Raw genomic sequence first — 26,731 nt, 5'->3', positions numbered from 1 at the left:
GAAGAATAATACTTGTTTTCATGTTTTTTGTCCTTAGCGTGAGACGCAAGATGCGCGATGACGAGAAAATCAGTAATTTGGAAGATACAAAGTTTAAGATTAGAACTTCCAGACCCCCATAATCGTATCCCAAGGGCTCAACGGTGGCTGATTCGACAAGATCAAGCTGCTAGATCCCAGACCCTCCTTGATGTTTTCACTGGAAATTCTAGGTTGAGCTCGAAATCCTGGAAGCTATGGAGATAGGCAGACTGTAGGAGGGTACATCACTTCAATGTCGACTTATAACGTTGGGGGAGGGTATGCTATTAAGAAGGACGGCCCCCCGTCGTGTGGGTGTTCCCCGCCTTTCGTGGACTATTCCAACGATACGAGCCCCATGATCGCGTATGGAACGAACAAATTTTACGGCAGCTCGCTCGACATAACGACCGCGAGGGGTGGAGAACTCCAGGACCTCATCATGTGGGAGCAGTCGACGAAGCGGCCCGCAGTGCTCTGAGCGAGACCGACTTTGGAGAGGGCATCAAGGTCCCCTTCATCGACGACAACTTCAAGGCAAACCTCGAGGCGGCTCGTCCTTTCCTGTAATGTTTTGCTTGTCAAAACGCGGTGTCGACGAATTCCAGGGCCCACACCTCTTTCAAGAGGAATTGCATCGAGCCCCATTCAGAGGACTGCTCACTGCGACGATATGGAAAACCACTAATTGAATTTGGCGATTCATCGTATGCTTACGTTCGGTGTTCTTCTTCTGCGGTAAAATGCAGGGCAATTCTCGTGTATTACCCGTGCACATGGTACACTGCGCATATACGACTTCGAATTACATACAATGCATGTATTAGCTATATCAAACAATGTCTTGAACAGCTCTAGCAGGCCTCAAAGTTCCCATCCGTCATCGTTTAAGTCATCCGATGGGTCGCGCCGTGGCTCGGAGAAGAATACTTTTCGGAGTACGGGAGCTGCAGCAAACGCAAAGATCGAGGACAGCACGTGCGGGTCCAGCTTTCTGAGTACTGACTTCGTCGATTCATGCTGGGGCGACTCGTCTTTCATCTTTTTTCTAGGGCCCGTTGACGCTTCGTCGGAGGAAACCACGCTCAGAAATGCCGCTTTGTTTGCCTTCGATAGCGCAACGCGTCGTTGAGTTGGCTTGAGGTGGTGCTCTTTGAATTGCTCGAGGTAGCCCCGATGCGCGAGAGAACAACGACATCAAAGTACTCCAATGTGAGGTTATTCGCCAGCATGCCCAAAAGTGCCTCAAAGATGGACGCAATTTCACGAGGAGTAGTGTGGGGCAGGCGAACTCTCAACCGGCGCAGGTACATTGTCAGGGGATTGGCGTCGTCGGATAATTCGCGTGAGAGTGCGACGTCATCAGACCATTCGCACGTGATACTCTCGTGACTTGGCCGGTAGTCGTGGAAGTCGAGCCATATGTCGATTATCCCATTACGGATCGCCAGTTTCTGCAGGTTCGGACAACGGCGAAGTACCGTGCTGATGTCACACCTCTCAGGACTCTCGAGACTCAACGACACCAAGTCTGATCCAATCGCGCTGAGAAACGCTTCGAGACCAGTCGAATCTGTAAACATGGCTCCGTGAAATCCGACCGTGAGGGACGTTATAGCACAGGAGTTGGCAGTGACTGACGTGGGACTTTCGAGATCGAGGTCGGTTCGTCGCACGTGGCATCTCCCAAAGCCAGGAACCAGCGCGTTCACCCACTCGCTTTCTCCATCGTCCGAAAATGTTCGAACGGAGTATACAGGCGTCTCGAAAACTAAAGGGAGCGATACTTCTCGGGGCTCGCCTCTGTTATAAAATTCCCAACGAACTGCTGCACCACTCTTCAACACTACATCCCCGTCTTCAACTTGGCCTGGCGGAGTGCCAAACAACTCTTGTTAAGGATGATCCGAAGTTAAAACCGACACAAACCTCTCGATGTCCTCCGTATCCATAAGGACAATAAAGGTGAGAGTGAGAGTCTCGACGGTAGAGCAAGCACGAGCTCGCTTTGAGAAGAACGCGTATGCCACCCATTTCCACCAATGTGTGCTGGGCATGTTTCGGCGCGGAAAGTTTTCGAGTCTCAAAGAAACGCTCTTCGTTGTCTGAGCCACTGCCATCGCCGAGCACACGGCCGCAAACTCGTGTGCCTGCATGCCTGAAGTGCACAATATGTTGATCGAGCCCAGCTGAAGTGGACGCGAGTCTTCATCCGCCGATTGGGTTTCCAAAAAGTGGCTTGTGTACGTATTTTCGGGAGGTCCGCGCGCACTGTCAAAAATGGAGCCCATAGCTTCCCCCAACGCTGCTCTTATAGCGATTTGGCCGTGCACCATAGTGCGATCAACATTTGCGAGCAAAGATAACTGCGAGCAGCGCATGTTATTCCGGACCATGAACCCCACGGCGTCTGCCATCTCGTCCGTAACTCCGCGGTCTCCGAGGAATGCGATCAACGGTTCCAGGACGAAGGTGCATCTCAGCGATCCGGCCGCGTCATCGGAATCGGAATAGTCAGCCCACTCCTCGTACGTGATCATTTCAGCTCTTCTAATATTCTTGATCATCATCAATTCTGTGGCCATGTACACGTCGTAGGGGATCCAGTACACTCGAACGGGGATTTTGATGTCCACGCCGAGCTTATCAGACTTCACACTTGCATCCAGCACCGAGATCATGGCCATCGCACTGCGATATTCTGAACTGGAATTTTCACGTTGGGCGGTTCCACAAAACTGCGCCAGATCAAAGTTCTTGCTCTGCAGGTCGTCATCCTCCTCCAGCCCCTTGTTTTCCATTATGTCTAGAATGAGCAGGTAGCGAACTGGAATGTCTTCTTCGTAAGTTTCCTCTCCTTCTTTCCCAAGATCCACTCCACAAAATTGTCGTAGGAGAAACTTGAACGCTGATTGGTCGACGTGACCCACAGCAGCCAATAGCGAAGAGCTTTGCGAAATTTCCGAAATTTCAGCCGAAACGTCGCTTCATCCTCTTGCTCGAAGGGGGGAGGCAGACGCACCAACAGGTGGCGCTGCGGCGCGTCCCACGCCTTCTCTTCGACATGCAGACGCTCGTAGCACCATGGGGCCAGGAAGCCCCAGCGTTGCCGCAGGAGCAGGCGCCTGGTCGCTTCCATTTCTTCGGATCTTGTCTTTTTGAGATGAAGCTGGAAGTCGATTGGATAAGCATTCCTGAAATTTCAACAATTTGTCCGATAATCAGAATAATTTACGTAATTGTTCTGAATATAAGCAAAATATTACCGAAACGATTTGAAGTTACGGAGAAACATCAAATTAATTGGTCCAAGACGAAATAAAAAGCAGCTCGCAGGCATCCTCATCTAATAGAATCTCTACAAGTAGTCGGTGTCGACCCACCACTCTGACTCAAAGTCTTCACCGAGGATTTCCGTCATAGGAACGGGTTTCTTGAGCTCTAGACTGAACTCGACGCGGTCGTCGGTGGCCGCACCGTCGCCCGTGTTGTTGAACTCCCGGAAGTAGACGTCCTCCGTGCTGGAGGCGGCGTCCCAGGCCGACCAGCCCGCCGGGTTAATAATGTCGTCGAGCTCGCTGTTCTGGAAAACCACGCGGGCGAAAGGTCTCCACGGACGACCGAGGTAGGCCGAGCCCTTGGCGCCGGCGCCGAACACCTTCGCGTCGTTGAAGACGTAGAACGACGGGTTCTCCTCCGTAGAGCGGCCGTTGGCGGTGATGCAGCCTCGGCCGAATGACTCAATGTCGCAGCTCTCGAACCACGCCGTGGCCTTGGAGCCGAAGATGAAGTCGATGGCACCGCTGATGTACGACTGAGCGTAGAGCTGACGACCCTTGTTGGCGTACAACGTATCCTAAAACAACCCAAAATGTTAGCTTAGGTTTTATAGCAACTCAACAGTAGCAAAGGCACAAACCTGGTAGCCGGTGAAGTTGCAGCCGTAGAATCCGTAGTCGGTGCCGTCGACGGTAGCGGCCACCGCCTGGCCGACGTTGCCGGCCGTGTTGGCGATGTTGAGGTTGTACACGGTCACGTTGCTGGCCTTGAAGCGCATGGTGCTGGTCAGGTCGTTCCTGCCCTTAGTCACGTGAGCTGGGAGGTCCTTCTGCGCCTTGGCCTGGGTGATGGTCACCTCGTTGTCCTCGTACGATCTGGCGTCGCGCGTAGACCCCTGCAGCACGAGGGCTCCCGCCAACGCCGGGATCAGCACCTGCTCCTTGTAGACGCCCGGCATGACGAAGATGGTCTGCACTTCCGTCGTGGTGACGTCCAAGCTCTCCATGCCTTCCGACACCGTCAGGTAGCTGCCGTCATAGTCACCGGTAGCGTCGACGACGATGGCCCCAGCTGGGGGCTCAATGCGAGCGTTCTCCGCCTCTTCAGTGGAGGGTGCTAAGCCGGTGACGAGACCGGCAAAGGCCACGAGGGGCAACACAAAGGCCTTCATGCTTGAAATGAGTCAACGGGTTCCTTTACGGTTGGGACGAAGACGCAAGTTAGAATGTGAGCTCCGTTGGGGGACCCGCTTCAGCAGGCGCTGAAGTTCAGCTTCATCTTGCTGTCCGTGGTCGGTTCGTAAATGTATGTAGCCAAGCAAAGCATTAGTCGACCTCCACAGGTATCTTGAGATTGGGTCGAGTATACTGAATGCAGTATAGTTGTGAGGAATGGTGTTGCACTTGTGCTCTATGCGAGGATAAATTTTATCCTTGCATAGACCGAAGGCACCAAATGTGTAACGCGCTGTGAATAGAGTTGTTTTTAGAGGGAAAAAAGTGATATTAACGTTAACATCAGTTAATCACAAAATTGCGCACAGTTATTAATAATTAAAAGGCAAGATTTGGCTGAACCCATTTGAGGCAGCTATTCTGTATTTACAGCCATGCACTCAATTCTCAAAGGAGGACTCTATCAGGCCGACGAAGTACTCCGCACAAGCGTAAGCCCTGCGAGGACCTAACGCAGAACCAGCGCGCCAAGGGCTATCGTCTTCGGTGCAGACGTACGTCGGCGCCGCGGCCTTACGACGTCACCTCTGATCCCGACGTGGACGCCGCCCCCTCGATCCTGACCTGGACGACGACGACTCTACCATCTGCGGCTAGCGCCATCTTCGCGCAGTACCCGTTGCACTACGTGCTGCCCCCCCCCAAGGCACGGAGTTGGCCGAGATGAAGGAGGTGGGGCTGAGATCTGTGGATGGCCAGACCGAAGGACCGTGCTTGGGGCACCGCTGCCGTGGGCACAGCGACTGTGCCAAGGTGATCATCAGCGCAACGCGTGAACGCTACGTGGGGATGCTACTAGTCTGGTTTGGACAGTGCATTCTCGCCCATGCTGGACATCACGCTCTCGTGGCGGCGTCAGCACGGTCTAACAGTGCTGAACATGCTGTTTGGTACGCTGCTGCTGCTGCTGAAAGATTTCTCGCTACTCATGCTGGACTACGGTGCGGCGGCTGTGCATCGTCATGTGCTGCGACTTCTTCCCGCTCCTGGTCGGCGTGGAGATGCCCATGCGATCGCTCTCGCAGTGCCTGCTGCGCGGCGGCCACAATGTCATCGTGCTCACGTATGCCGTTCCCGGACCCAAGGTCAGAGTGGCCCCGACGGCGCCGCCAACACCCCACTCAGCGCGCGGGCGTGCGTTACATGACAAGCTGTACTACCTGCCGGTGATGCACTTGCTGGACATCGTGACGTACATGACGTCCGTGGGCCACTTGGCGCTGTTCCGGACCATCCGCGTCCGCGAGCAGGTGCGGATCGTGCATGGCCACCAGGCAACGTCCACGCTCATGCACGAGTGTCTGCTGTAGACCAAAGCGCTGGAGCTGGGCGTCAAGACCGTGTACACGGATCACTCGCTCTTCGGCTTCGTGGACGCTGCCAGCGTCCTTTTCAACAAGATCATAAATTTCCTCGTGTTCTCGGTGAACACGGCCATCGGAATCTCGCACACGTGTCGCTAGAACCTCGTGCTGCGTGCGTCATTGCGCGAGGGGCTCGAGAGTGGGTTTACACGGCTGCTGCTCGAGGAGATGCTGGAGAAGCACCGACGGCACTACTGCGTGACGCTCTACGGCGCCGTGCCCGGCTTTAAAGTGCGCGACGTACTGTGTCAAGACCACATCTTCCTCAACCGACAGCTCGCTGGCCAAGAGAGCCTCTACTTCACGATTCTGGAGGCTGCGAAATACGAGCTTTCCGTGGTAAGTACGCACGTGGGCGTAGTGTGGGAAGTGCTACCCCCCTGATGTGGTGCAGTTCACAGCGGACATCACGCCTGAGGCGCTCGCGGAGGCGGCGCTGGCCGCGGAGCTTCGACTGGCGGGCGTGGATCGACAGGACTTCCAACGCGCTTGAAATGCAGCTCGTGCCATTCCCCGATTTGCGTTGTGATGGCGACGTCACTGTACGACCGCGTGACGGTCGGTGCCGGCCTCATTGGCAGTGCGGCTGCCTACGACGCCACGAAAGAAGGCAACTGCGAGCTGCTGCTGGATCATTTATGAGCTGATGCACGACAAGGGCTCGAGCCACGGCACCAATCGCACCTTCCGCGTGGCCTTCCCCAACGACACGGACACAGAGCTGTATCTGACGTCGCTGCAGCTGTGCTGTGCGATCGAGAAGAGGTGTCTTCGCGTTCGGCCGGCTGGACGGCCTCGTCCTCCTTGAGAGGACTTTGAAGAAGTGCAAGGTGCCGTTCGAGTCGCGGACTGGCGCTCAAGTGAATCAACGCTTCTCGGCTTCTCATTGCCCGACAACAGCCACGCGGTGTACAACGCGCGGACGGGGGTGCTCAATTCGTTGCTGTCAATGGCCACGACGCAGACGTTGCTGGGCGCGAGTATTCGTAAACGCAGAAGAAGGTGTGTGCCCTACCCGACACCTCGCTACTCCACCGTCTGCAGCTGTATCATGGAATCGGCTCAGTAGTGGGGGTGTTGGCTTGCGTCATTGCTGTGGGTTACATTTGAAACCTTAATCGAGAATAGCACTCTACATGTGATATCGGTGTGTGTTAGCAAAGCGTGTGTTATATTGTGAACGTTAGTGCGCCTTACGCTCAGAAGCAAAGCGTTTATTGTTGTGAAGGCAAGGACTAAAGAAATCGATTACTGCGAAATGTCCACACTCACGACTGCGTCCAAGAGATACTCGAACTCCATGTCGTTAATGTCAAACAGAGAATCTTCAGCTTCTTGCTCGTCACTGTCGCTGTCACTGTCGCTATCGAGCTCTATCGGCCGAGGAGAAGTCTTGTACAATGGCAGTCGAGTTGGTTTCGCATCTCCGTTGTTCGTGTAGATGAACGACAACTTCTCGACTGTTGCGACCTTGAGGCGGTTTCGAAGCTTGCTGTGTGTAAATCCTTGCACACTCCACAGGCGCTCACTTTCTGCAGACGAAGTCGGGATGCTCAAAATTTTCTCTGCGAACTTGTGAAGAACAGGAAATTGGTCGTCGAGTGTCCACCAGTTCAGTGGTGAGTCCTCACTAGCAGCCTCCCTCTGAGCAGCAGTCCAGTTCTTCTTCGTCTTTACAAAAGATAGCAGCGATGCGCGAAACTGAGCTGAGCTCACGTCGGGTGGGAGGCCAAAACGCTCGGCAAGCTTTACAGCGGAGCGTACCGCCTTACGAAGCGGACTGTCTTGAGGGTCGGGTATATCTTCGTTGATAGGGCAGCTTCCGTCAGAACTGTCTCCGCTCAATCCGACACCACCACTGCCGTCAAGGCTACCGCTCGGTAAGTTAAAGATGTCCTTGGACGGATCCAGCAGGTATGCAACCGTCGTGGAATCGGACGGTGGACGAATGAAGTCCCATCGACTAGCAATCAGCTTGCGAATTTCATCTTGAACGGAGCTGCCGGCTAAAGCTGCGATACCTTCAGTGTACTCTGGCGCCTGATACAGCCGAAGAAACTCGTGCAGGATCATTGAGTTCGAACAAGCATCCGTCTCCAGGACAGCTAGTGCTCGTGTAACCGGTTTCGTCAGCCGAACGACAACCTTCGCCTTGATTCAAAACTGCTTATCGTTGACAATACCTTGAACTTCGTCCAGCTTCACCTGACTCTCTTTGTCCGTGTAGTGCTTCATAAGCTCCGAGTCCGCCAAAGCTGCCGTCAGCGTTGTCTTGTTGCGAACGACGCTCTTGATGCATTTTGCTTGAGCGTACCATCTCGTTGACACAGGGACCGCTAACTCGCCTGCCTTCCTTGCTTTTTGTAGCTGGCGCCGGTAACGCCGAACTTGATCGAGCAGCAGGTGTCTAGCGCGCACAAACTTGACGATCTTGATGGCCTTCTTCAGCACGTCTCCAAACCACTTGATCTTGAAGATATCCTTCAGGAGCAGGTTCATGGCGTGCGCCGAGCATCCGTTGAAGACCACGTTTGGGTGCTTAGCTTCAACCAGTCGGCCAGCCTTTTTCATGTTGGCTGCGTTGTCCGACACAACGGCGGAGCCTTGCCAGCGCCGGCCACGCCTTCTACCTCAGCAATGACTCGCAGAAGCTCCGATGCCATGTAGTCCCCCGTGTGTGCCTCAGAACCCGTAGTACCCGATGACCACATCATTGGACGCATGGCGGGTGACCCCAACACGTAGTTCACGATACTCTCGCGGTTTACGTTGGACCAGCCGTCAGTGATTATAACCAGAAACGTTTGCTTTGAAAGAAGCTCAGCCAGGTTGGCCTTCTCCAGTTCATAGGCTTTAACGAGCAGGGTGGTCGCTAGCGCCTGCCGGGTTGGGAGCTTCAACGCAGGAGTCAGACGCTTAAACAGCTTGCGCATGTACGCAGTCTCGATCGCGTGGAACGGGATTCCAGCAGTGTAGAAGACCATCGCGATGTCCAGATGAATGCTTGATTCCTCCTCCTTGCTGAGTACGATTGGGGAATTTGTTGCTGGAGAGCCACTGTAGCTTGTGCGACGGCTCTTCGACGGCGAAAACATCCGAGGCCTTGCCTTACGCTTCTTCTGCGCGTCGCACGTTGCCCAGGTGGCCTTCGTTGTCGCTGGGGCTCTGGAGCAGAAGCGGATATGTGGATAGAGATGACGGCCGGGCTGGGCATTCATGATCAATGCACCGCAGTGACGGCACGACACATCGGGGTGGGGCTTCGTCGGCTTGGACTTCGGGACGACGACATCGAACTCGCCCCATACAGGGTCGTCCTTGCGGCCCATCGGAGTCGCGGCCCAGTTGTAGAGGACTTGTGTAGCCCGTAGGAAGTTGACTTGTGAAGTAAAGACTTGCGGGGATTTCGAGACGTGCTGCGCGCAGCGTACGAGTAAGGAGAAGATGGTGGATGTGGTCGAGCAACCTAAAGTCTACACTGTATGCCCTTGGCAGCATTCCCCTGCACTCGGTCAGACAGCGGAAGCCTTAAGCGCGGCCCACATCGAGGTATTCGAAGCGCTTAAAAGTGGAGTGTGTGAAGGTCAACTTCAAGGGGATAAGTACTTCGATAATTAGGAAAGTGACCGCACCATTTTTCCTCTCGCAGAAAATATGTAACGTATTTAACGTTAAAAACATTGTTTGCAATCATAGCTATTAACTCATTTTTAGCAGCATAACAACTCTAGCTGTGAAACGATGCGTTCAAGAAGTTGGATCTATACAACGGAGCAGCTTGTTCGACACCGTCACGGGAGCGTTGCAGGCCGAGTTATACGACTGCACAGTTGCAGACTTGACTTCCTCGTGTCACGATGGAGTGGATCTCGCGAGAATGAAGTCAAGCTCGGACACGGGAGCTTCTTGCTCGCTCGCGTCATCGAGTACATATTACATTATTACGTGTATTACATATAGTAAATGCGTCGAGACACGCATTCTATCACGGCTCAGTGACTGTACCTTGCAGCCTGAAAAGCTTTTGCCTACCGCATTCGTTGAAAAGCTGGACCCCCCCCCCCTCTCGGTTTTCCTTTTCTCTGAAATTTATTTCAGAGATACCACTTTCCGCGCCATTTTGATATATTAGAGTATTAATATAACATCAACCTCTTTGCTCGAATGCTTGATTAGCTGACGGGTCACCCATTTCTAAAACTTCATAATAAAAGTTTGACTGGGATAGGAAGCAACGTTAGTGCTGCTATCGCAGACCAAATAGGATTATATCCGTGGTACGTCAAGTCAAACGATGACCCCTCTTGACATCTAACCGATATATTTTCTTGAAACCGGTATGGCCCCAGTGATGCACTGGGCCCTCCAAAAGGTTTATATGCGTGGGCAAATCGAACCGGTAGAATATTTATTACACCGGTATGAATCCGGTGCCGCACTGTAGCCTCCAAAAGGTTATCCTGGTAGTGCTTCGGCTACGAAGTATGGACAGCCCAACCAGGATTAATTCGATGCACCTGATATGTGGCGCACATGAAGTAAAAGTATACTGAAATCAAGTGAAACCGTTTAATAATTTCAGAAATCGCATGGTTTCTTGAAATTCACGGAAAAGTAGAGGTTTTTTCGGTGGAGTGGCAAACTGGTTGAGTAGAATATTCGGTTCCAGAGATGAAAGGCAAACGTTAAGTACGACGACGGAGGCCCTGAATACGCGGTGGAGACCCGACACCGCTCTCTAGTATTGATATGGTGGGGAGGGCATGGTGCGCAAGGAGTTGGGTGCGATGCTACAGTGTGAAGGTGGCTTGTTTTTTTTTAATTCAGTATCATTTTTGTCATTTAGAATCCAAAACTGGCTAGATAGTACAATTGTATATGCAGCTCGATGCGCCCACGGATAGCATACCAGCGCTCCGGCGAGCAAGCAGTTAGCACGGCGGTAGGCAGGTAGTGGGCGACCTCGATCGTTGTAACGCGAGCAAGGCGGCGGGCAGTTAGGGTGCGACTTGGATCGCGATGCAGCGCAAATCGTGCATGTGCCCACGTAGCTGGCGGGGTGGCGTTGGTGGCTTCGTCCGTTTCGGTCGGTTCAGGGTGCGGCTTGGCGAGTCCAGCTAGCTCGGCACCACAGCAGCGGAGTTTTTTTACCGTGAGTACGGGGGGGGGGGGGGGGGGTTGGCTGCTGTGGCGACCGAAAAAGCTGAACTGGGAAGCCCGGCGCTTAGTAGGTCGCCTGCCCCTCCCCCGCCCGCCCTTTTTGAGGAAAACCCGGGAAGGGCGCTGGCCAATTTTGAGTGAGTAGCTTTTAGGGTATTACTATGCATTGTCGCTGGGAGCTTTCTTTGAAGTAAACACTTAAATGTATCGCAGGATTTGGGGTCTCACCGCTTCAAGAGTTCGTAGGTTGCGCACTCGCGGGGATTTTTGGGACTTGGCTGGGCGACCGGAAAAACTATGTCCGCCCCCTACCCCTTTTCGAGGAAAGCACCGGGCGGAAATGATTGGAATATAGAACGATCTACATGTTTCGGCTTCCGGCCCGGGAAGTCTCTACGAGCTTTTCTTGAAGTTTAGCGCGGGATTTTGGGGTCATACTCCCTCAAAAGCTCTTGGATGATGTGCTCAGGGGGATTTCTTGGGACTTGGCTGGGCGTCGCAGCTTCGTGCCCTTCCGGTCCCTCGCACAGCGATGGTTGTTTGTTTTGCTGCATTGACGCTGTCGTGGTTTCTCGCGGTGCGGTGCGGCCGTGGCCCCTGCGCGGGGCTAAGCATTGACTTCTGGGCCGAGCGGGGTGTACTGTATGCTTCGAAGGGCGGGAGCCTCAACGCGTCGCTGCACTCGCGACAGCCTGCCACGCTCTCGGTGTACTTCAAATCTACCGGCCATATTTGCGGGCATAGCTGCAGTAGCATCACGTCTGAACGGGGCCGTCAGCGGCGTGTAGTAGCGTCCGTCCTGGAGGTGCTGCGTGGGCGTGGTGAAGTCCGCGGGGTGTCGTGCACATGGACGGGTTGAAGCTGCGTAGACGCAGCGGTGAGGGGCGTAGCGAGTCGCCCGCGCCAGCCATGGAGGTGTTGGAGTTCGCGAAGATGGGCTCCAGCAGGAGCACGGCCGCATTTTTGATTTGTTTTGGCTAGATGTGACATAAGTGATATTCATGGACTTGTAACGGTGCCGGCTAGATGTAACAGAAATTATATTCGTCGGCTTCTCAGGATTGTACACTATTGCTATTATGCGACCGCTCACGTAAAGTCGTGCTTTGTCAGTTGTGGTTGCATTGCCATAGACGAGTGTAAGAAAGTTCGAAGTATGCGGCGACTAGAGAGCTTCGTGGTTGATGGGTTAGGACGTCCGTGTTCTTAGCGGTGGAACAAAGAAAATTGTAGTGAAAGCTGATTACGGCGGAGTCGGTGTTCGAGCTGTGGGAGTCTCGGGCGGTGAACCGGGCGCTGTCGCAGCCCCGCGCCTCGGTGGGTGCAAGGGAAGAAGGATGGGTATCCCTTCCATGCGACGGCGAGCTGTTGAGTAATATGACTGTCGGGTTGTTTGGCTTTGATGTCCCGGCGTGTGGCAACTGCTTGTATCATGTGGTGTGGTCGGCGGTATCAGTCGCTGGTGTGTCGACTCCGTTTGGCGTCTCGTCGTCGGCCCATGTATTTCACATGCGGGTGAAAGTGGCAGTTGAAGTAGTTCGTTTTCTTGAAGAAGGGCGTATAAGTGATGACTTGGGCAAAGGCCCACTTTATGCTGGGGACTTGGTGGTGATGCCAAATCAGTATGCGCAATGCTCGGGGGCGATTCCCATTAGCACGATGGCATTAATGTTGGGGCGTCCAATTGTCGTGCAATCGGTCGATGGAATTTTTGGGGTTTACCCAGAGGGCTACTCAGGGAATGAGGGGCTTGCAAGCGAGGGGCCTTTAGCTATCAATCACTGTGCTGCCGCGAACATTACGGAAAGCGTTTCGTTTGGCAGCAGAAACCACTATATTCCGGGGGGTTTTCCCGATCACGTGGATGAGTTGGTCCTTTCGAATGCTGCTCGTGATTGGCGCGGGTTTGATATGGCTGACGGCGCCGATGGTACACTGGCAAGTGTGAGGGGAATGAAGCGCAGTTTACCAGCAGCTGAGCCTGCAGGTGCCGGAAGGAAGAAGGCGCGGCGATAGAGGTGCCATGCAACTGATAATAGCTGCACTGAGGACAACAATAAGCTCCAATTGTTGATTGACCGGGCGACAACAGTCCAAAGTAAGAGCTGGGAATTCTTAGCCGCCATTTTATGTAGCATCCCCGACTAGCACTACCGTACTACCACTGTTGTTCCGCCGACCCTGACGCGTGTGTATTCAACGACGAGAGCTTGGAGGGCGAGGCTGGCGAGGCTACCGTCGAGCGGCTGATGCAGGTACTGGATAATCCCGTCAGCGCTGGCGATATCCATCGTTGCCAAGAACGAGTGGCGAAAAGTTCGGGCGAATCGGGGGATCTCTGGGCTTGCGCTTCATGCTGTGAAATTCTTAATACCGTGGAGGACAGTGTTGCGTTCATCCCGCGCGAGGGGCTTCATCCACATTTCCTGCTAACGGGGGATGAAATGGAAGCCGTATCCGGTTTAGGGGCGGGTGTAATTGATAACCACATTCAGGTGTTTCGCTCTGGCGCTTTGATGTATCATTTGAACCCTGATCTAGTTCGTGATCCGGGTTCAATTCCTCTGTGTGTGAAATGTGCGGAAGACCCTCGGAAGTCAAAGTATAGCATTGCTTCTGGGCATGACTATGGGCCGGTTGGGTGCTTTCCGGAGCTCAATGATGTTGCTAGCAAGTGTATAGCGCCCGTGCGGTCATTTGGGCTGGCAATTACGGCGTCGGGTAAGCATAGCGTCGGTCATTCAATATGCTTTCCGTCGACGGGTCTGCTGAGGTTTCCAAGGTTTTGCCGTGCACGTCTAGGGATTGCATTCCGAGTGTCACGTTTGTTGGCCCTCACGACGACTGGCGAGTGAAACGAAAACACTACAAAAATCTTTACCGGCTCCCGGTGGATGATATGTATGCGTGGATGCGGGTTTTGTCGAAAACTCACTCATATTTCAAAGACAATGATATCCGTATCGACGAGTCTGCCGAGGCAAGACAGGCCCTCGTTGAACTTGAAGAACGGATCGAGGCGTCGGTGGAAATTATGACTTCTGAACAAGCCGGGCGTGTCGATGACGGCATGATGGCTGAGCACTATGGCGACGAGTATATGGGTGGGGATACCGATGAAACCATAGTGGCGAAAACTCGCTTAAGAGCGTGGACGCATTCGACCTATCAGTAACAAATGCGGCGGTTGATGCTACGCTATCAATGTTGGGACGGGAGGACGGGGGAAACGGTGACACAGAGAGTGGTGTCGAGGATGGGACCGCGCCAGTTGTTGTGCGCAGGGGGGCCGATCCTGTTACTGAATGGACTGAAAACGGGGAGATGATAGCTGCCGCGTTTCCACAATTGTTTATGCGCGGGGGAAAGTTCCTGCCCTGTGGTACCTGGCCAGCATCTTTGACGAGGCACTTGATGCGTTACTATGATGGGCGTTTTGAAAAAGATACACGCTTGGTTGCTACGCTTTTCAATCAGCTCCAGCGCCACACATCCGTGCGTAGGGCCGCTCGCATTGGTTCTTCGCGCGCGTCGGTTTTAACGCGGCTTGGTAGTTTATCAAACTCTGAAGAATTCAAGGCGCTGCTCATACGCTCGCAGCAGAACCCGGAATCACGCGAAGCGAAGCGGGTCAGTGCGTACCTCTTTAGGGTACTCTCTCTGATTGGCGGGTGTGCCCCGTTCTCGCCGTTTGAACGGGCAGCGATGCGGCCGAAATTGGGAGCAATGAGGACGCACTATGGGGTCCCTCTGCATTGGGTGACGGTCGCCCCTCCCGAGCATTATGACCTTGAGTTGCATCGCATCGCGCAACTCTGACAAGCCAATGAGAGGAATCAGCTTACGAGCGTGTTCGGTCGTAAGGAGTGCTGCCGAAACGATTTACCGGAGAATGTGAGATCGAGTGCGCGCCGCAGGCTGATAATATCTAACGCTTTCCCTGGCCTGGTTGCTCGCGCATTTGAGCGCCGCGTGCGGCAGATATACAACGACATAATTCTATGTAAACGCTCGGTTGATACCAGGATATCCAGGGACTATTTGCAGAGGTGCCCCGGGGCATATGGAACAGTTGCTGCGCACGCTGCTGTCGTCGAGCCGCACGCTGATGGCCGCCTGCACATTGACATGTGTGTTTACGGGTCCAAGTTGTCACCAGGGTTGCTGTCCCGAATTGCCTGTTCCGAGCGGCTTTGTCGCCGGGCGGCGGATTGGCTTGAATCGGTGTGCTGCACGGGGTTTGACCAATCTGTACACGAGTGGCGTCAACGTTGCAAAGCCGACGGCGGTGTCCCAAAGGCATTTGAAATCGCTGTACCGGACGCTCTGGATGACCCCGCTGGTATTTTGCTGGCCGCGCAAAAGGTCGCTTCGGTCACGAATTTCCACTCTCACACATCAACTTGCTTAAAAGGAATACGCGGCAAGTACGAGTGTCGTTTATCCCGGCCGGCCGGCGTTCACGATCGTGGTACGTGCCCCTTGATCGTGACCCGCGAGAGAGTAGGAGACATGGCGGCTGGAGTATACCCTATCGTTACAGGGCATAACCTCCCTCCGCACATTTGTGAGGGAATTGATGCGGGATACTCTACTGAAAAGGGGCAGTGCTTCCGGTCGCATGATGAGGGCCCGGTGGTATGGGAATTGAAGAGGGCGCAAATGGATGCCTCGGTTGTCGAAACCAATCTTGTTCTTGCGACGCTAACTGTCTCGCATACAAATTCGTCTGTAATAAATGGCGAGTCGTCGGGGGACATGGTTGAGGAATACCAAGAGGCCTACATGGCTAAGAATCAGATCGCGTTAAAAGGCGCTGCAACGGCCCTGCTAGGCGCTATTGAATACGAAAACAAATTTCCGAGCCGGGCCGAAGACTCGAAATCCAACTTGCGAATTGGTAAATACTTAGCGGCCCGGACAGTGAACAGCTTTTTCGGCGCCCATGAGTGGTCCCATGCGTTAATGGTGTACGCGATAACGGGCTACCGCTCGTTCATTTCGAGCGATGCGTTTGGTATATCTTTCCGTTCGCTTTACTGGCGTTTGTAAAGCAACTGCGCGAGGCTCCGGAGGATGTAGCGGTGCCTGCAAATACTTCTCTTCGCACCGCCGAGGAGGAACTTGCGGCTCTCGCGAACTAGACCAACGAGGAAGACTTTTCTTTACCGACCTTGTCATCTAAATGTGTTGGGGGCGGCGCAAGGGCGTTTACAGTTGATGGAAAGGTGGTGTTCGTGGCACATACTCAGTCGTATTATCACAGTGGCGAGGATTTTGCAGAGTTTTCACCGGCCGAATTTGAATGCATTGTAGATGTTTTACCGGGAAAGCCAAGTGTTGCTTGTCAAGCCCCGAGTCGTGGTCGCCCTGCTCGTGTGGGGTTTCCGTTTTCGCCTTTGCACCCCCTTTTCCAATCGCACCGTGGTTATATCCGAGCAAAAATGCTCACACCTGTTCTTGGGGGGGGGGGGGGGGGCGCCTCCGACGTGGACGAATATCGTCGCCGGCGACAACGGTGAGGTAAAGCGCGACACTCTAGCAAGGTACCTGTTATGTGAATTTACTCCGTGGGTGTCGGATGGGCCCACCTGGTCTTATGATGCTTCCGGCGTGCTTCAGTTGTGTGATGCTTGGGATCGTTTCGATGCTACGCTCCAAAACAAACAGCGTTACCGGCATATTCGGAACGTGATGATGAAAGGGTATCGGAATAGTAGGAACGAGCGAATTGCAACGGATTGGAGGAACCGTGGCGTGGATTACTGGAAGAAGCCTAGAGCTGAACCGAGTTTACCGCCTCGCGGGGATAGTGGCGGAGGTGACGCTGAGTTTGAGGGAATGCTTCCAACGGAAACCGATACTTATGAATTGTTAGTTCGTGCCGCGACCGGGTCTTCGAGGTGGCGTGCTGACATCGCGGCAATCACGCACACACTTTCGGCAGTTTTTGGTGGCGGAGGGGGGGGGGGGGGGGCGAGATTTCTCCAGCTGGAGAAACCTGCCCTGAAATGGCCTTCCGGTCTTTTTACCAGACTCAGCAACCGAAGACGAAGGCCAATCGATGGCGCAGGTGGCGTCAAAGTTGTAAACTTACGAAGTTGATAGTTTTGATGGTATTGATGGAGATTCCGATCGCGCGTCGGCGGGTGTTTTGGGGCCGCTCGATGGGGTTACACTGATTGGGCCCTGCGAACTGTCGAACGAGCAGTATGAAATTCTGGTGAGGATATTATCGGGCATTGACGAAAACGGGTAGAAAAGGCAAACGCTTACCCTTGTTCACGGCGGCGGGGGCACAGGGAAATCTGTTGTCGTTCGCCGTTTGCAAATATTGGCCTCAGCCAATTACAACAACCGCACGCATGAAAGTCCTTCCCAGAAACCCTCGGGTCTCTTCGAATAGTCATGACTTCATTACTCACTGTCAGTCGCAGACAACACGCAGTTGCTGCAGACTAAGTTACCCTCGAAATCACCCTTGATTTCTCGTTTTGGCTCTGAGCAAGCTCCTGGATATTTTCAAGTTCAAGGTGAAAATAGCTTTTGAGGAGAGAAAGCAGAGATGAAACCAACGCTCAAGTGCTAGGAGCAGTCGTAGATGTCGTAGCGTTAGTTTCAGAATCTCCGTCTGCCGCTTAAGCCCTCCTGCTTTAGCTTTCAGCCTTCAGCACTCCGGTCATGGTGAGACTTACAAGCCGCTCCTTCCTTCACTTGACACCTGAAGTGGTGGAGTTCGAAGCAGAGCATCCGTTTTATGCTAAGGTCTTACAGCTAGACTCGGAGGAGGTGACGTTTCGCAGCTTGGAAGGAGGCGAAGGGAAACTGGATCATGCCGTCGCCGAAGACCACGTGGTTCGGGCCAGTGAAGTTTCCCAGGCCGGTCACATCTCGTTGCTCCGACGACCCGTCAGTTTAGCTGGAGAGGCTCAGTATGGACAAGTGACCTCGGTCGACCAGAGCAGTGTCACGATCCGATCCGGTGGTCATGAATTTGTGGCAGCGGCAGCTGCAGTGTCAGTGGTGCCACCAGTGATTGTTCTGTTGCTTGAAGACGTCGAGTTCAGAAGCGACGAGTGGAGTCCTATTGACCTAGAGGCGATGGAGCAGTCAATTCTGAGTCGGCTGCTCGGTACCGGCGGTAGTTCTGCTTCAAATCAAGTGTCCGAGATACTGGAAGGTTTGATGAGTGAGGAAAATCACCCTAGTGGTGACAAGGTGTGTCAGTGGATCGACCCAAGAACAGGAGAGGAAGCTCATTTTCCACTCCAGCACGCTATAAATTTCGCTTCTTACGTCGGCGGAGGGGTGTCACCAGTACCACGCAGCGTAGGCAACTCATTTTGCAAACCACCAACGCCCCAACCGCTTCGGAGCAAGCCCACTTTGTCGCGCGGCTCGGTTCAGGACGTGGAAGAGCTCTTTGACCTGTTTCCATACGACGATGACTCGCCCCAAGACGAATCGGAACGCGGTGCTGAAGTTGGTCGGGCAAACACTACCACACAACACGTGACAAAACGACAGCAAGAGGTCACGGTTGCCAACGGCGACGATGGCCACGTCCCCTCCAAGCGACAACGAGTTCAAACCGCTATTGATCAAGACGCGTTGATTATCGCAAAAATAAGCGACGAACCGGACCTTCTCGAGCGTTTCATGATGATTAGGAAGGAGGCCAACGTCAAAGCGCAGCCGGCGGAGGGTGGTGGTACCATGCGTACTCACGTACAGAAGCCTTTCCCTACGACAAGGGGAAAGAAGTCGTCTAAGTACGCATTTGCACCGTCCGAGGAGCAGGAATTAGTTCACGAGCGCATAACAACGGAGAAGCACAAAGGTAAGTCTGCCAATGTGTTTTGCAGAGGTTTAGTTCGGTCCGAGCACGTGGAGTTCAAAGCCGTACCTGGAATTTGTACGCGGGCCTATGATATTCGTTTCGGTTCTGGTGGTCTTTCGATTCGACACTTTGCAAGACTATCGAGGGATGAGCGGGTGGCTTGGTTGGAGGCCGGTGGTTCAAACTTTGACAATTTGTCCGCAACTGCAGAATTCTCGGCGGCATCGCCGGCATCGCGCATCGAAGATGTTGTGGACTCTGCCAGGGTTTTCCTCACCTATGCTCGCGAGTTTTGCTGTGCTGAACTGGTCGAATTGGTTGAGACCATCGTGAAGTTCACCGAACACACGCTATCGCAGGTATCGTGGACGCCAAAAGAGATTTCTAGCTTAGTTTTCTGGGTAAATGACGTTCTCGAGGATTTGCGTACAGCAGCTGAGGAAGGTGGTGAGCTTCGAGCCGTACAGCAACGTTGTACGACCGATGACCGGTTGCTCAAAGATGTGATGTTTATAAAGGTGCATCGGCAAGTGCAGGATGTACGCCACGAGATGATGTCGGGACCAGCACGCCTTGAGGGCCACGTTGAACAAGGATCCCAGCTCCGCAACGGCCGCAACCACGACGGTAAGAAGCGATTTGGGCGAATCCCTAAGGAAGTACTTCGCAAATTACCAGTGCAGAACGACCCCGCATCAGGAAAGTCGCGACGACTGTGCATGCGTTTTCTCACAGCGGCGGGTTGTGCGGTGGACAGTGATGGCGGTTGTCCCAGCGAGCATGGGCATTTCGTTCCCAAGCCGCTACCCGCGATCGTGAAAAAAGAGATTGACAGGCGCTTTGGTGGGCTGAAGGACGAGCACAAAGAGTTATGACTCGTTCAGACTGGTCTGGCAATGTATCCATCACGAACGCAAAACGACCGACCGTCGGCGGTGTCATGCAAAGCCGATAGGGTGGCGCGAGGTCAAGTAGCAAACTGCGTTAACACAATCAATTCAAGTGATGGATCTCAGACGGTGTTGGACCAGTCTAGATTACGCGTGCAATCAAGGCCCCCACGCGACTCAATTAGGGTACCCACAACAACGAGCAAGATTGGCGAGGTAATTTGTGCGCAGTCGGCGGGATCTGCGGTAAATCCGACAGCGCCAATGGCTGCTGGTTGCACAGAGAGTCGTCAATCGAGGCCTTATTATGACACAGAGGCAGACGCAAGGAGCGAGACCGGCAAGGTATCCTGCACCCGGGTAGCTGACTTGCGTTCAAAATCACTTGGGTCGCAGCAGTTGCCGGTGGAGGGTGCAAGCGTTTGTCGGTTGAGGTGTTGCAGTCACGCCCACATTAGTCTGTCATTGGATTCGGCGCGAGAGATTCAATCATGTTTGGAAGCGGATTTACTTCGGGCCGAAGCTCGAATTTCCGTCCTGCACCGCAAACGGGGGTTCGTTAGTGCAAAGCGACCCGCATCTCCTGTCTACGCAATTGACGAAGTAGCCTGCAAGTCTCTATCCACCGTAATTCGCACGCACAATATGTCCCTGGAAGAGGCTACGCGATTTGTGCGGGGTGAAGATAGCGTAGACAGCAGACCGAACAAAGCCATCGATCCTGTCCGGCTGCGGACCGTTCTTAACGGCTATCAACATCTCGATCTACTCGTTGAAATTGCTGAGAAGGGCATCGACGTGGGGTGGAGACGCGGCCACCACCGAAGAACCATGGTTCCTGCCGACCTTACCTACGTGCTGTCACAAGAAGCATTCGGGATGGCCAAGACTCCGGTCAATATTCGATAGTTGTTGCTGATATCATTGAGCGGTGGCCAGAACTAATCTGCAGTCCGCTCGGTGCTGTTGAGAAGAAGGATGTGGACCCGATGGAGGAAGTGCGCACAATTCACGACTTATCCTACCCAAAAGACGATTGTGTAAACGCTGCATTTATTGTCGAGTCGGTGCCCAAAGTGAGATACGAGTCAGTGGTAGTTATCGCACGGCGCATCGGCAGTTTAGCAAAAGCAGGGCATGCAGGCCGGATACGCGTCCTCAAGGGAGATGTCAAGAGTGCCTTTCGCCACTTAAGAACACGCGCAAACCAGGTTTTCAGAATGGCGGCATATGTGAAAGAACTCGGCATTCTCGTCGTCGATATGGCGGCACCATTTGGCTGGTCAGGTTCGCCCCCCTGCTACGCACTCTTTGGCCGTGCCATCACGTGGCTAATGGGCAGAATTCACCTGCAGCGGTGTCCGACTCGAGCGACACGAACCCATTTTTTCCTTACGAGTGGGTAGATGACCATGTCTTGGTCGAACCGGATGTCCAGAACAGGTTAGAACTCGCTGAAGCTACTTTACGACACGCTATGTTGGCTGTCTTAGGACCCCGTTCGATCAATGAGGCAACATTTTCGGAATGGAGTGTGGAAGTTGTTGTTCTGGGTCTAGTATGGAACACCGAGCGCCGCACCGTATCGATACCAGAAGAGAAGATCGCTAAAGCTCGTGCTCGCGCCAGTGCGGTGGAGCAACGCGGCACAGCGTCAAAATCCGAACTGTACAAGCTACTGGGTTCTCTTCGCCACGTGGCTAATTGTCTGCCAACAGCCAAGCCTTTTTACCAACGATTGCAGACACTGTGTACATCAGCACCACGGTTCGGCAGAATTAAACTTACAGCAGGGGCCAAAACAGATCTCGTGTGGTTTCGGCACATTTTAATGCATGGTTGTTTTGCTGAATTCCCGCTTGCGATGTTTGGCGAGCTGTCGGCACCGGACGTGGAGCTGTATATGGACGCGTCCAACCTTGGGCAAGCCGTGCTTGATCCCGCCTGCGAGTCATATATACAGATTCAGTTTGATGACGAAGAGAAATTGCTCATCGACAAAGTTGGTAGCGGCCATGACGAGTTTTCAATCAATGTCAGGGAACACTTGTGCATTGCCATCGCGTTGTGGTCGTGGGGTTCAAAGTGGAGCGCACAAGCGAACGGACGCACAATTCATGTCAAGTGTTGGAGTGACAATGCCGCAGCTGTGAGTTGGTGCAATCGGATGCACTCCAACAACGCGTTCAGCCAAGAAATAAATCGGGCGATTGGTCTGGCTGAAGTGTATTTCAACCTTCGAGTATCGGCGGATCATATTCCAGGATTGGCCAATTGGATGGCTGATGCAGCTTCGCGAGCTTGGACCGAACCTTACATTGCTCGATGGACTAATTTTTCTTCGTGTTGGGTGCAGACACAAGTTCCACAAGAATGCAGGAAAATTTACATCGACTTCTCGAATCTCTTCAGTCCGTGTCACTGGCCACGACGTCCAAGATCAAGTATGCAAGCACATGGACACAGTGGTGTAGATGGTGTGAGCGGCTTCAATTCGCAAAATGGCTGCCAGAAGACCGCCGGCAACATTCGTACCAGCTCGCCCTTTTCGCCACGTACTGCTGGAAATATGGCTGGGGAAAATCGGGATCGGGGAATTCTGCCTCGACCGTGCTCTCTAAAGTCAGCCATATTGCGTGGCATCATAGGCGAACCCTTGGTTACAACGTCGGACTTTTGCCGGGCCACCAACTCGCTATCACCGGAATGCGGCGGAAAGACCCATCAAGCAAGCCAAAATCTCCCGTTACAAGCGCAATCCTCAAGTGCCTCATGAGCTCCTCGATTTCGCAGTTGCCCAGCACCGGGTCATTTGGGGGAGGCTTCGGTGCTGGGCTTCTTCTTTCTTTTGAGAAGATCCGAATATTTGGCTCAAGGTTCAAGGATGCACGACTACGCAATTCGGAGAGCGGACGTCAAATTTGTGGATGCTAGAGGCCACGAGACCCGAAACCTTCATGATGTGACTTCGGTGATTCTACAATTTCGAGGGAGTAAATCCGACCAATTTGGCAAGGGTACTTCTCGAGAATTGGCGAGATCAGGGCATCGGTGATGTTGCCCTGTACTAGCAGCATGGTACCTAGTTCGTCACCACGAGGTGCTTCGTATTGATGCGGGCGAGTTACTGTGCAAGGTGGATGCATCTCACAATTTGCAAGTATCCGACGTGGTAAGAGCGATAAAGCCTGCTGCTGGTCGAGCTGGCCATAATCCGCAAGACTACGCCTCGCACTCCCTTCGAAGTGGCAGCGCTACGGCGCTGTTTAATGCTGGTTTTGATAGTCTGGCAGTGAAGCTGTTTGGGAGATGGAAGTCCGACGCAGTCGAACGATACACGCGCATAAGTGGGCAGTTGACATCGCGGATGGCGTCGCAAATGCTGCAGAAGCCCGCATTGCATCAAGTTTAGGGGCATCCCCCACGCCCGGATACTCCGGCAGTGGTGGTGCTACAATGCAACTTCGTCATCATTGTGCCGCGTTTGGCACGCCCCCAGAATCGTGAGCGACTTCGACTGAAATGTGTTTTGTTTTGTTTTGTTTTTCAACGCACTTTGTGCAAGACGTGATCTTGCGCTGGGTGGGCTATTGGTCCAGCGCGATGAAGCTGATCCGCTTGTGGACATGGCAGATCTTGTATTGCACATGTTGCACTCCCCAAACACGCTCATGCTTTTGACAATACACTAACGAACTGTATAAGCTGTTCTCATAAGCCTAACATTAGACAAACGAGACTCTCGACTCGTCCAGCAAAACATTCTCATCGATCTAATCTTCTACTATCCGCCTCTACCATTCATGTTCCAGCTCATGAGTCGAGTAATTATTCGCTTCATAAAACAAGTTCTATCATAACATGGATGTCTACAAAAGATACAACTTGTATGGTCTGTAGACTTCCACGTTGGATTGCGGACCTCGAGCGACACATCGCGTACATACTGCGCCCAGCACGCCAAAGTGGAAGCTGCAAACTACATTGCCAACAATAGTTCCACAGATCAGTTTGCTATTTGATTCGAATCAAAACCGTTTTATCAGTTTGAAATGGCCTAACAGTAAACGGCTTTGTAACCATGAGAAATCGACAGATGTTGAAGTTGATGGGGCCCTGGAAAATGGCATGGGCAAACTTACGATGCATAGTGAGGGGCCGCCCAAAAGACGCCACGGCACTGTTAGCTGCAGCGCGGATGCTGCTGGTTACATCTCTTGTTCAGTAACTTCTGATGTAGTCCCTCACAAGTCAGTCTTCGTGTGCCTCGTTCAGCGAAATGACGTCGGGATGCTCGGATGTGCAAGTACTAGAAATGGTGCGCGGTTGTCCGAATCTAACAAATGCTATTTGTCAAATATAGTAGAGGCGTATGTGAAGTTTTTATCAGCTTGAAACATGGAAATAAGTGAGACGGCTGTTACTAATCAACCTATGTACGAATCGCGATTTAACCGCATCAATCGAAAGAGGCGTGTCTTGCGCCTTAACAGCAGCACTTAACCAATGGGATCAGCTTTGGGGGTCTACCGTTTAGCAAAAGAACGTCGCGAAATTTATTTCAGAGTTTAGGAATCTCTCGTCTGAGTAAGCCACTAGACCAGATCTGACCAATTCGATCCAACCATTTTCGATATACAAGAGAATCCTCACAAATAGCAAATCAAGCTGTACCCCGACTTAAAGTGATACTCCCATCCTCTGCTGGAGGTGCTCTAGAAGAGCATAGTATTTCAGGTGAATGTTCAAGCAACCTCTGTCGAAAATTTGCGTATACCGATCAGAATATATCGATAGAAAAATACATTAGCTGAGTGAGAGTATAGTCTTAGCGCTAAACATCAATCGTGTTGCGCCTTTTGATGGACAGGGTGCGACTTCACGTTTTGTTATTATGCCTTCATGGTTCTCTCACTTTCCAGAAAATCACTCGAATAATGTACGGTTCGATCAAATTAAAAAAAAAAACATTGGGGCACTCGCCCTGAATAAACGGCCATGCATGGGGGGGGATTTGACTGTTGAAAGCTCGATGAGTGACCTCTCGCTCTGAATAAACGACCATTTTTTAAATGGCGGGGGGAGGGGGAACTTGACTGTTGAAAGCTCGATGAGTGACATTCACCAAACTCCAGATCCGGGATAGCTGAATGTACGAGGCGGTGAACCGAACCGGATTGCAATCGTCACTTTTGCTATCGTCAGCGTGTGAGTGTCGTGCAAAGTTGCTGTCGTTGGCGCACGTAACAAAAGACAGTGTCGACCTCTACGCTAGTTTGGGTACGTAATTTCATTTATCGGTGCCTCTAAAATGCATTGTTTGTGTAGATGGACTAGTATCATCGTGTTCAAGAAGAGGGTAGGTTAGGCCAAAAGTCATACTCTGCCTCTACACGATTGATGTTTAACATGAAGCCACCTTGGTAATGTCTTCTCACACTGATAGACCAACGTAACTTTGTGTAGGCACCAGATGCAGCGGCTTATTGGGTTTATCGAACTGCCGCCGTACGCACTCGATGGAGAAACATTAGCGTTTGAGCAATGGAAGGGCAAGCAAAAGTTAACGCTTTAATTTTAACAATATAATAAATATATAGCTATATTATACAGCGATAGCAACATTACCATTTGTGAGCTACCTAACGTAACTCGTACGCCGGCTCCTAGTTATGAGCGAGACGCTCTTTTACTAAGAAGAAATTCCATATTAGTGACAAGACCGTACTGCTCGCGTAGTACATCTAAGACCTCGCGCGCCAAGCGTGCTACTGTCTTGTCATTGCCGTTGAAGTCGTTGAAGTTGCTGGGTCAACATTCATTACTCCAACTGTGCCGCGAAGGTTGCGCCAAGTTACGCTTACGCGTCCAATTAATCCGTTGGGAGCTGTCCACCCCCTTATTCTTCGGATGTCCCCAGTATAATCGATAGCAGCACTAACGTTGCTTCCTATCCCAGTATAAGTCGAACTTGGTAACAGACTGGAGAGCAACCAAGTCGAGGCGCTCGTTCTTGATCTGGTCAAGGTCGTCCGTAGCAGCTTCAACTTAATACGCAGACTCTATCGATAGCCAAGTCACTGAAGATCGATGCTAAACAAGAAAAGTAAACGTTTCATTCGAGCATGATGACTGCGGCAGCTGCGGGCACTTTTGCGAGTATCTGAATACGGTCACAGCTTTGAATAGCTGCAGGTGGCCAAGTCCCACGCCGTAACTCCGAAGACAACCGCGACCACGTCAAAGTAGAAGAGGCTACTTGACTTTTTGCCGTCTTCTCTTGGAGGGTCTGCCTTCCTCTGATTCCTCCTCCGCAGGGAGGCACCAAGTACGAACCTCGGGGTTGACAACCTGTTCAGACAGCCACTCAGCCGTGCCATAATTTCGCTGCTTGACAGCGTCACCAATAGTAGCACGAGAGCTCGCGTCCTTGAAAGCAGTGTGTTCCAGCACCCACAACAGCAATTTGCGGTACTTATTCTTGCTGAGCCCTCCCAACACGAGCGCAACGCGATCCCTCTCCGACAACCACCACGCCACCTCGACGTTCTGGGCGTAACTGCGCTTTGTGCCAATTTCGATAGCGGTAGCGACATCTAACGGCGCACCGTTCTCTATCAGCCATCTCACGAGCAGCATCCTACATAGTGGTGGTTGAGCAGCAACTGAAACGTATTTTCGCTTCTCTTGCTCGTCTCGAAGCTCGAAGAATTGTCGAACCATTTTCGAGTATCCTCGTTGCAGCGCTATCTCCATCATAATACTCACACACGAATGAAACCCGCCAGCGTGAAATTGTTCCACCGATTCTAGCACTTCGCGCCACGATGAAGACGCAGGCGACGACGACTGGTCCGATAGCCGACTTAGGGTTTTGTTGAAAAAGTTCCAGGCCGCACGGTGGACCCACCACTTCCTTAACGAACTTTGGGTGTAGCAGTG

At 52.7% G+C, this 26,731-nt stretch overlaps 10 protein-coding genes across 10 annotated transcripts; 5 read left to right on the top strand and 5 right to left on the bottom strand.

The window, feature by feature from the left end:
* Positions 1–1,652: 1,652 nt before the first annotated feature.
* On the bottom strand, positions 1,653–2,312 carry PHYSODRAFT_355985 (hypothetical protein; the record flags this gene model as incomplete). The annotated part of the gene is made up of 1 exon (XM_009537983.1): positions 1,653–2,312. One exon carries the CDS (start codon positions 2,310–2,312, stop codon positions 1,917–1,919), a length of 396 nt encoding a protein of 131 aa, XP_009536278.1. The 3' UTR covers positions 1,653–1,916.
* Positions 2,313–2,571: 259 nt separating this feature from the next.
* On the bottom strand, positions 2,572–3,160 carry PHYSODRAFT_255980 (hypothetical protein; the record flags this gene model as incomplete). The annotated part of the gene is made up of 3 exons (XM_009537982.1): positions 2,572–2,596; positions 2,632–2,810; positions 3,044–3,160. 3 exons carry the CDS (start codon positions 3,158–3,160, stop codon positions 2,572–2,574), a joined length of 321 nt encoding a protein of 106 aa, XP_009536277.1.
* A 219-nt stretch (positions 3,161–3,379) lies between these two features.
* PHYSODRAFT_526758 (hypothetical protein) lies at positions 3,380–4,471 on the bottom strand (the record flags this gene model as incomplete). Its single annotated transcript, XM_009537981.1, has 2 exons — positions 3,380–3,877; positions 3,941–4,471. The coding sequence occupies 2 exons, from the start codon at positions 4,469–4,471 to the stop codon at positions 3,380–3,382; spliced, it is 1,029 nt and encodes a 342-aa protein (XP_009536276.1).
* A 1,026-nt stretch (positions 4,472–5,497) lies between these two features.
* Positions 5,498–6,392, top strand: PHYSODRAFT_255961 (hypothetical protein; the record flags this gene model as incomplete). Its single annotated transcript, XM_009537980.1, has 4 exons — positions 5,498–5,785; positions 5,846–5,959; positions 5,999–6,238; positions 6,261–6,392. The coding sequence occupies 4 exons, from the start codon at positions 5,498–5,500 to the stop codon at positions 6,390–6,392; spliced, it is 774 nt and encodes a 257-aa protein (XP_009536275.1).
* A 5,274-nt stretch (positions 6,393–11,666) lies between these two features.
* Positions 11,667–12,020, bottom strand: PHYSODRAFT_306173 (hypothetical protein; the record flags this gene model as incomplete). Its single annotated transcript, XM_009537979.1, has 1 exon — positions 11,667–12,020. One exon carries the CDS (start codon positions 12,018–12,020, stop codon positions 11,667–11,669), a length of 354 nt encoding a protein of 117 aa, XP_009536274.1.
* A 698-nt stretch (positions 12,021–12,718) lies between these two features.
* PHYSODRAFT_306172 (hypothetical protein) lies at positions 12,719–16,111 on the top strand (the record flags this gene model as incomplete). The annotated part of the gene is made up of 5 exons (XM_009537978.1): positions 12,719–13,003; positions 13,195–13,780; positions 14,008–14,155; positions 14,188–14,693; positions 14,883–16,111. The coding sequence occupies 5 exons, from the start codon at positions 12,719–12,721 to the stop codon at positions 16,109–16,111; spliced, it is 2,754 nt and encodes a 917-aa protein (XP_009536273.1).
* A 2,664-nt stretch (positions 16,112–18,775) lies between these two features.
* On the top strand, positions 18,776–19,774 carry PHYSODRAFT_526764 (hypothetical protein; the record flags this gene model as incomplete). Its single annotated transcript, XM_009537977.1, has 2 exons — positions 18,776–19,438; positions 19,532–19,774. The coding sequence occupies 2 exons, from the start codon at positions 18,776–18,778 to the stop codon at positions 19,772–19,774; spliced, it is 906 nt and encodes a 301-aa protein (XP_009536272.1).
* A 1,918-nt stretch (positions 19,775–21,692) lies between these two features.
* On the top strand, positions 21,693–22,723 carry PHYSODRAFT_527792 (hypothetical protein; the record flags this gene model as incomplete). Its single annotated transcript, XM_009537976.1, is given in 2 exon segments — positions 21,693–22,151; positions 22,169–22,723. The coding sequence occupies 2 exon segments, from the start codon at positions 21,693–21,695 to the stop codon at positions 22,721–22,723; spliced, it is 1,014 nt and encodes a 337-aa protein (XP_009536271.1).
* Positions 22,724–22,955: 232 nt separating this feature from the next.
* PHYSODRAFT_527277 (hypothetical protein) lies at positions 22,956–23,201 on the top strand (the record flags this gene model as incomplete). Its single annotated transcript, XM_009537975.1, has 1 exon — positions 22,956–23,201. A coding segment is annotated over one exon (246 nt), but the record flags the coding sequence as incomplete, so codon positions are not given.
* Positions 23,202–26,044: 2,843 nt separating this feature from the next.
* Positions 26,045–26,512, bottom strand: PHYSODRAFT_306171 (hypothetical protein; the record flags this gene model as incomplete). The annotated part of the gene is made up of 1 exon (XM_009537974.1): positions 26,045–26,512. One exon carries the CDS (start codon positions 26,510–26,512, stop codon positions 26,045–26,047), a length of 468 nt encoding a protein of 155 aa, XP_009536269.1.
* Positions 26,513–26,731: the final 219 nt, after the last annotated feature.

The sequence above is a fragment of the Phytophthora sojae genome (assembly GCF_000149755.1).
Source record: "Phytophthora sojae unplaced genomic scaffold PHYSOscaffold_11, whole genome shotgun sequence".
NCBI lineage: Eukaryota > Oomycota > Peronosporomycetes > Peronosporales > Peronosporaceae > Phytophthora > Phytophthora sojae.
Note: the sequence above shows the minus strand (reverse complement) of the source record. Positions and strands in the feature narration are given on the sequence as shown.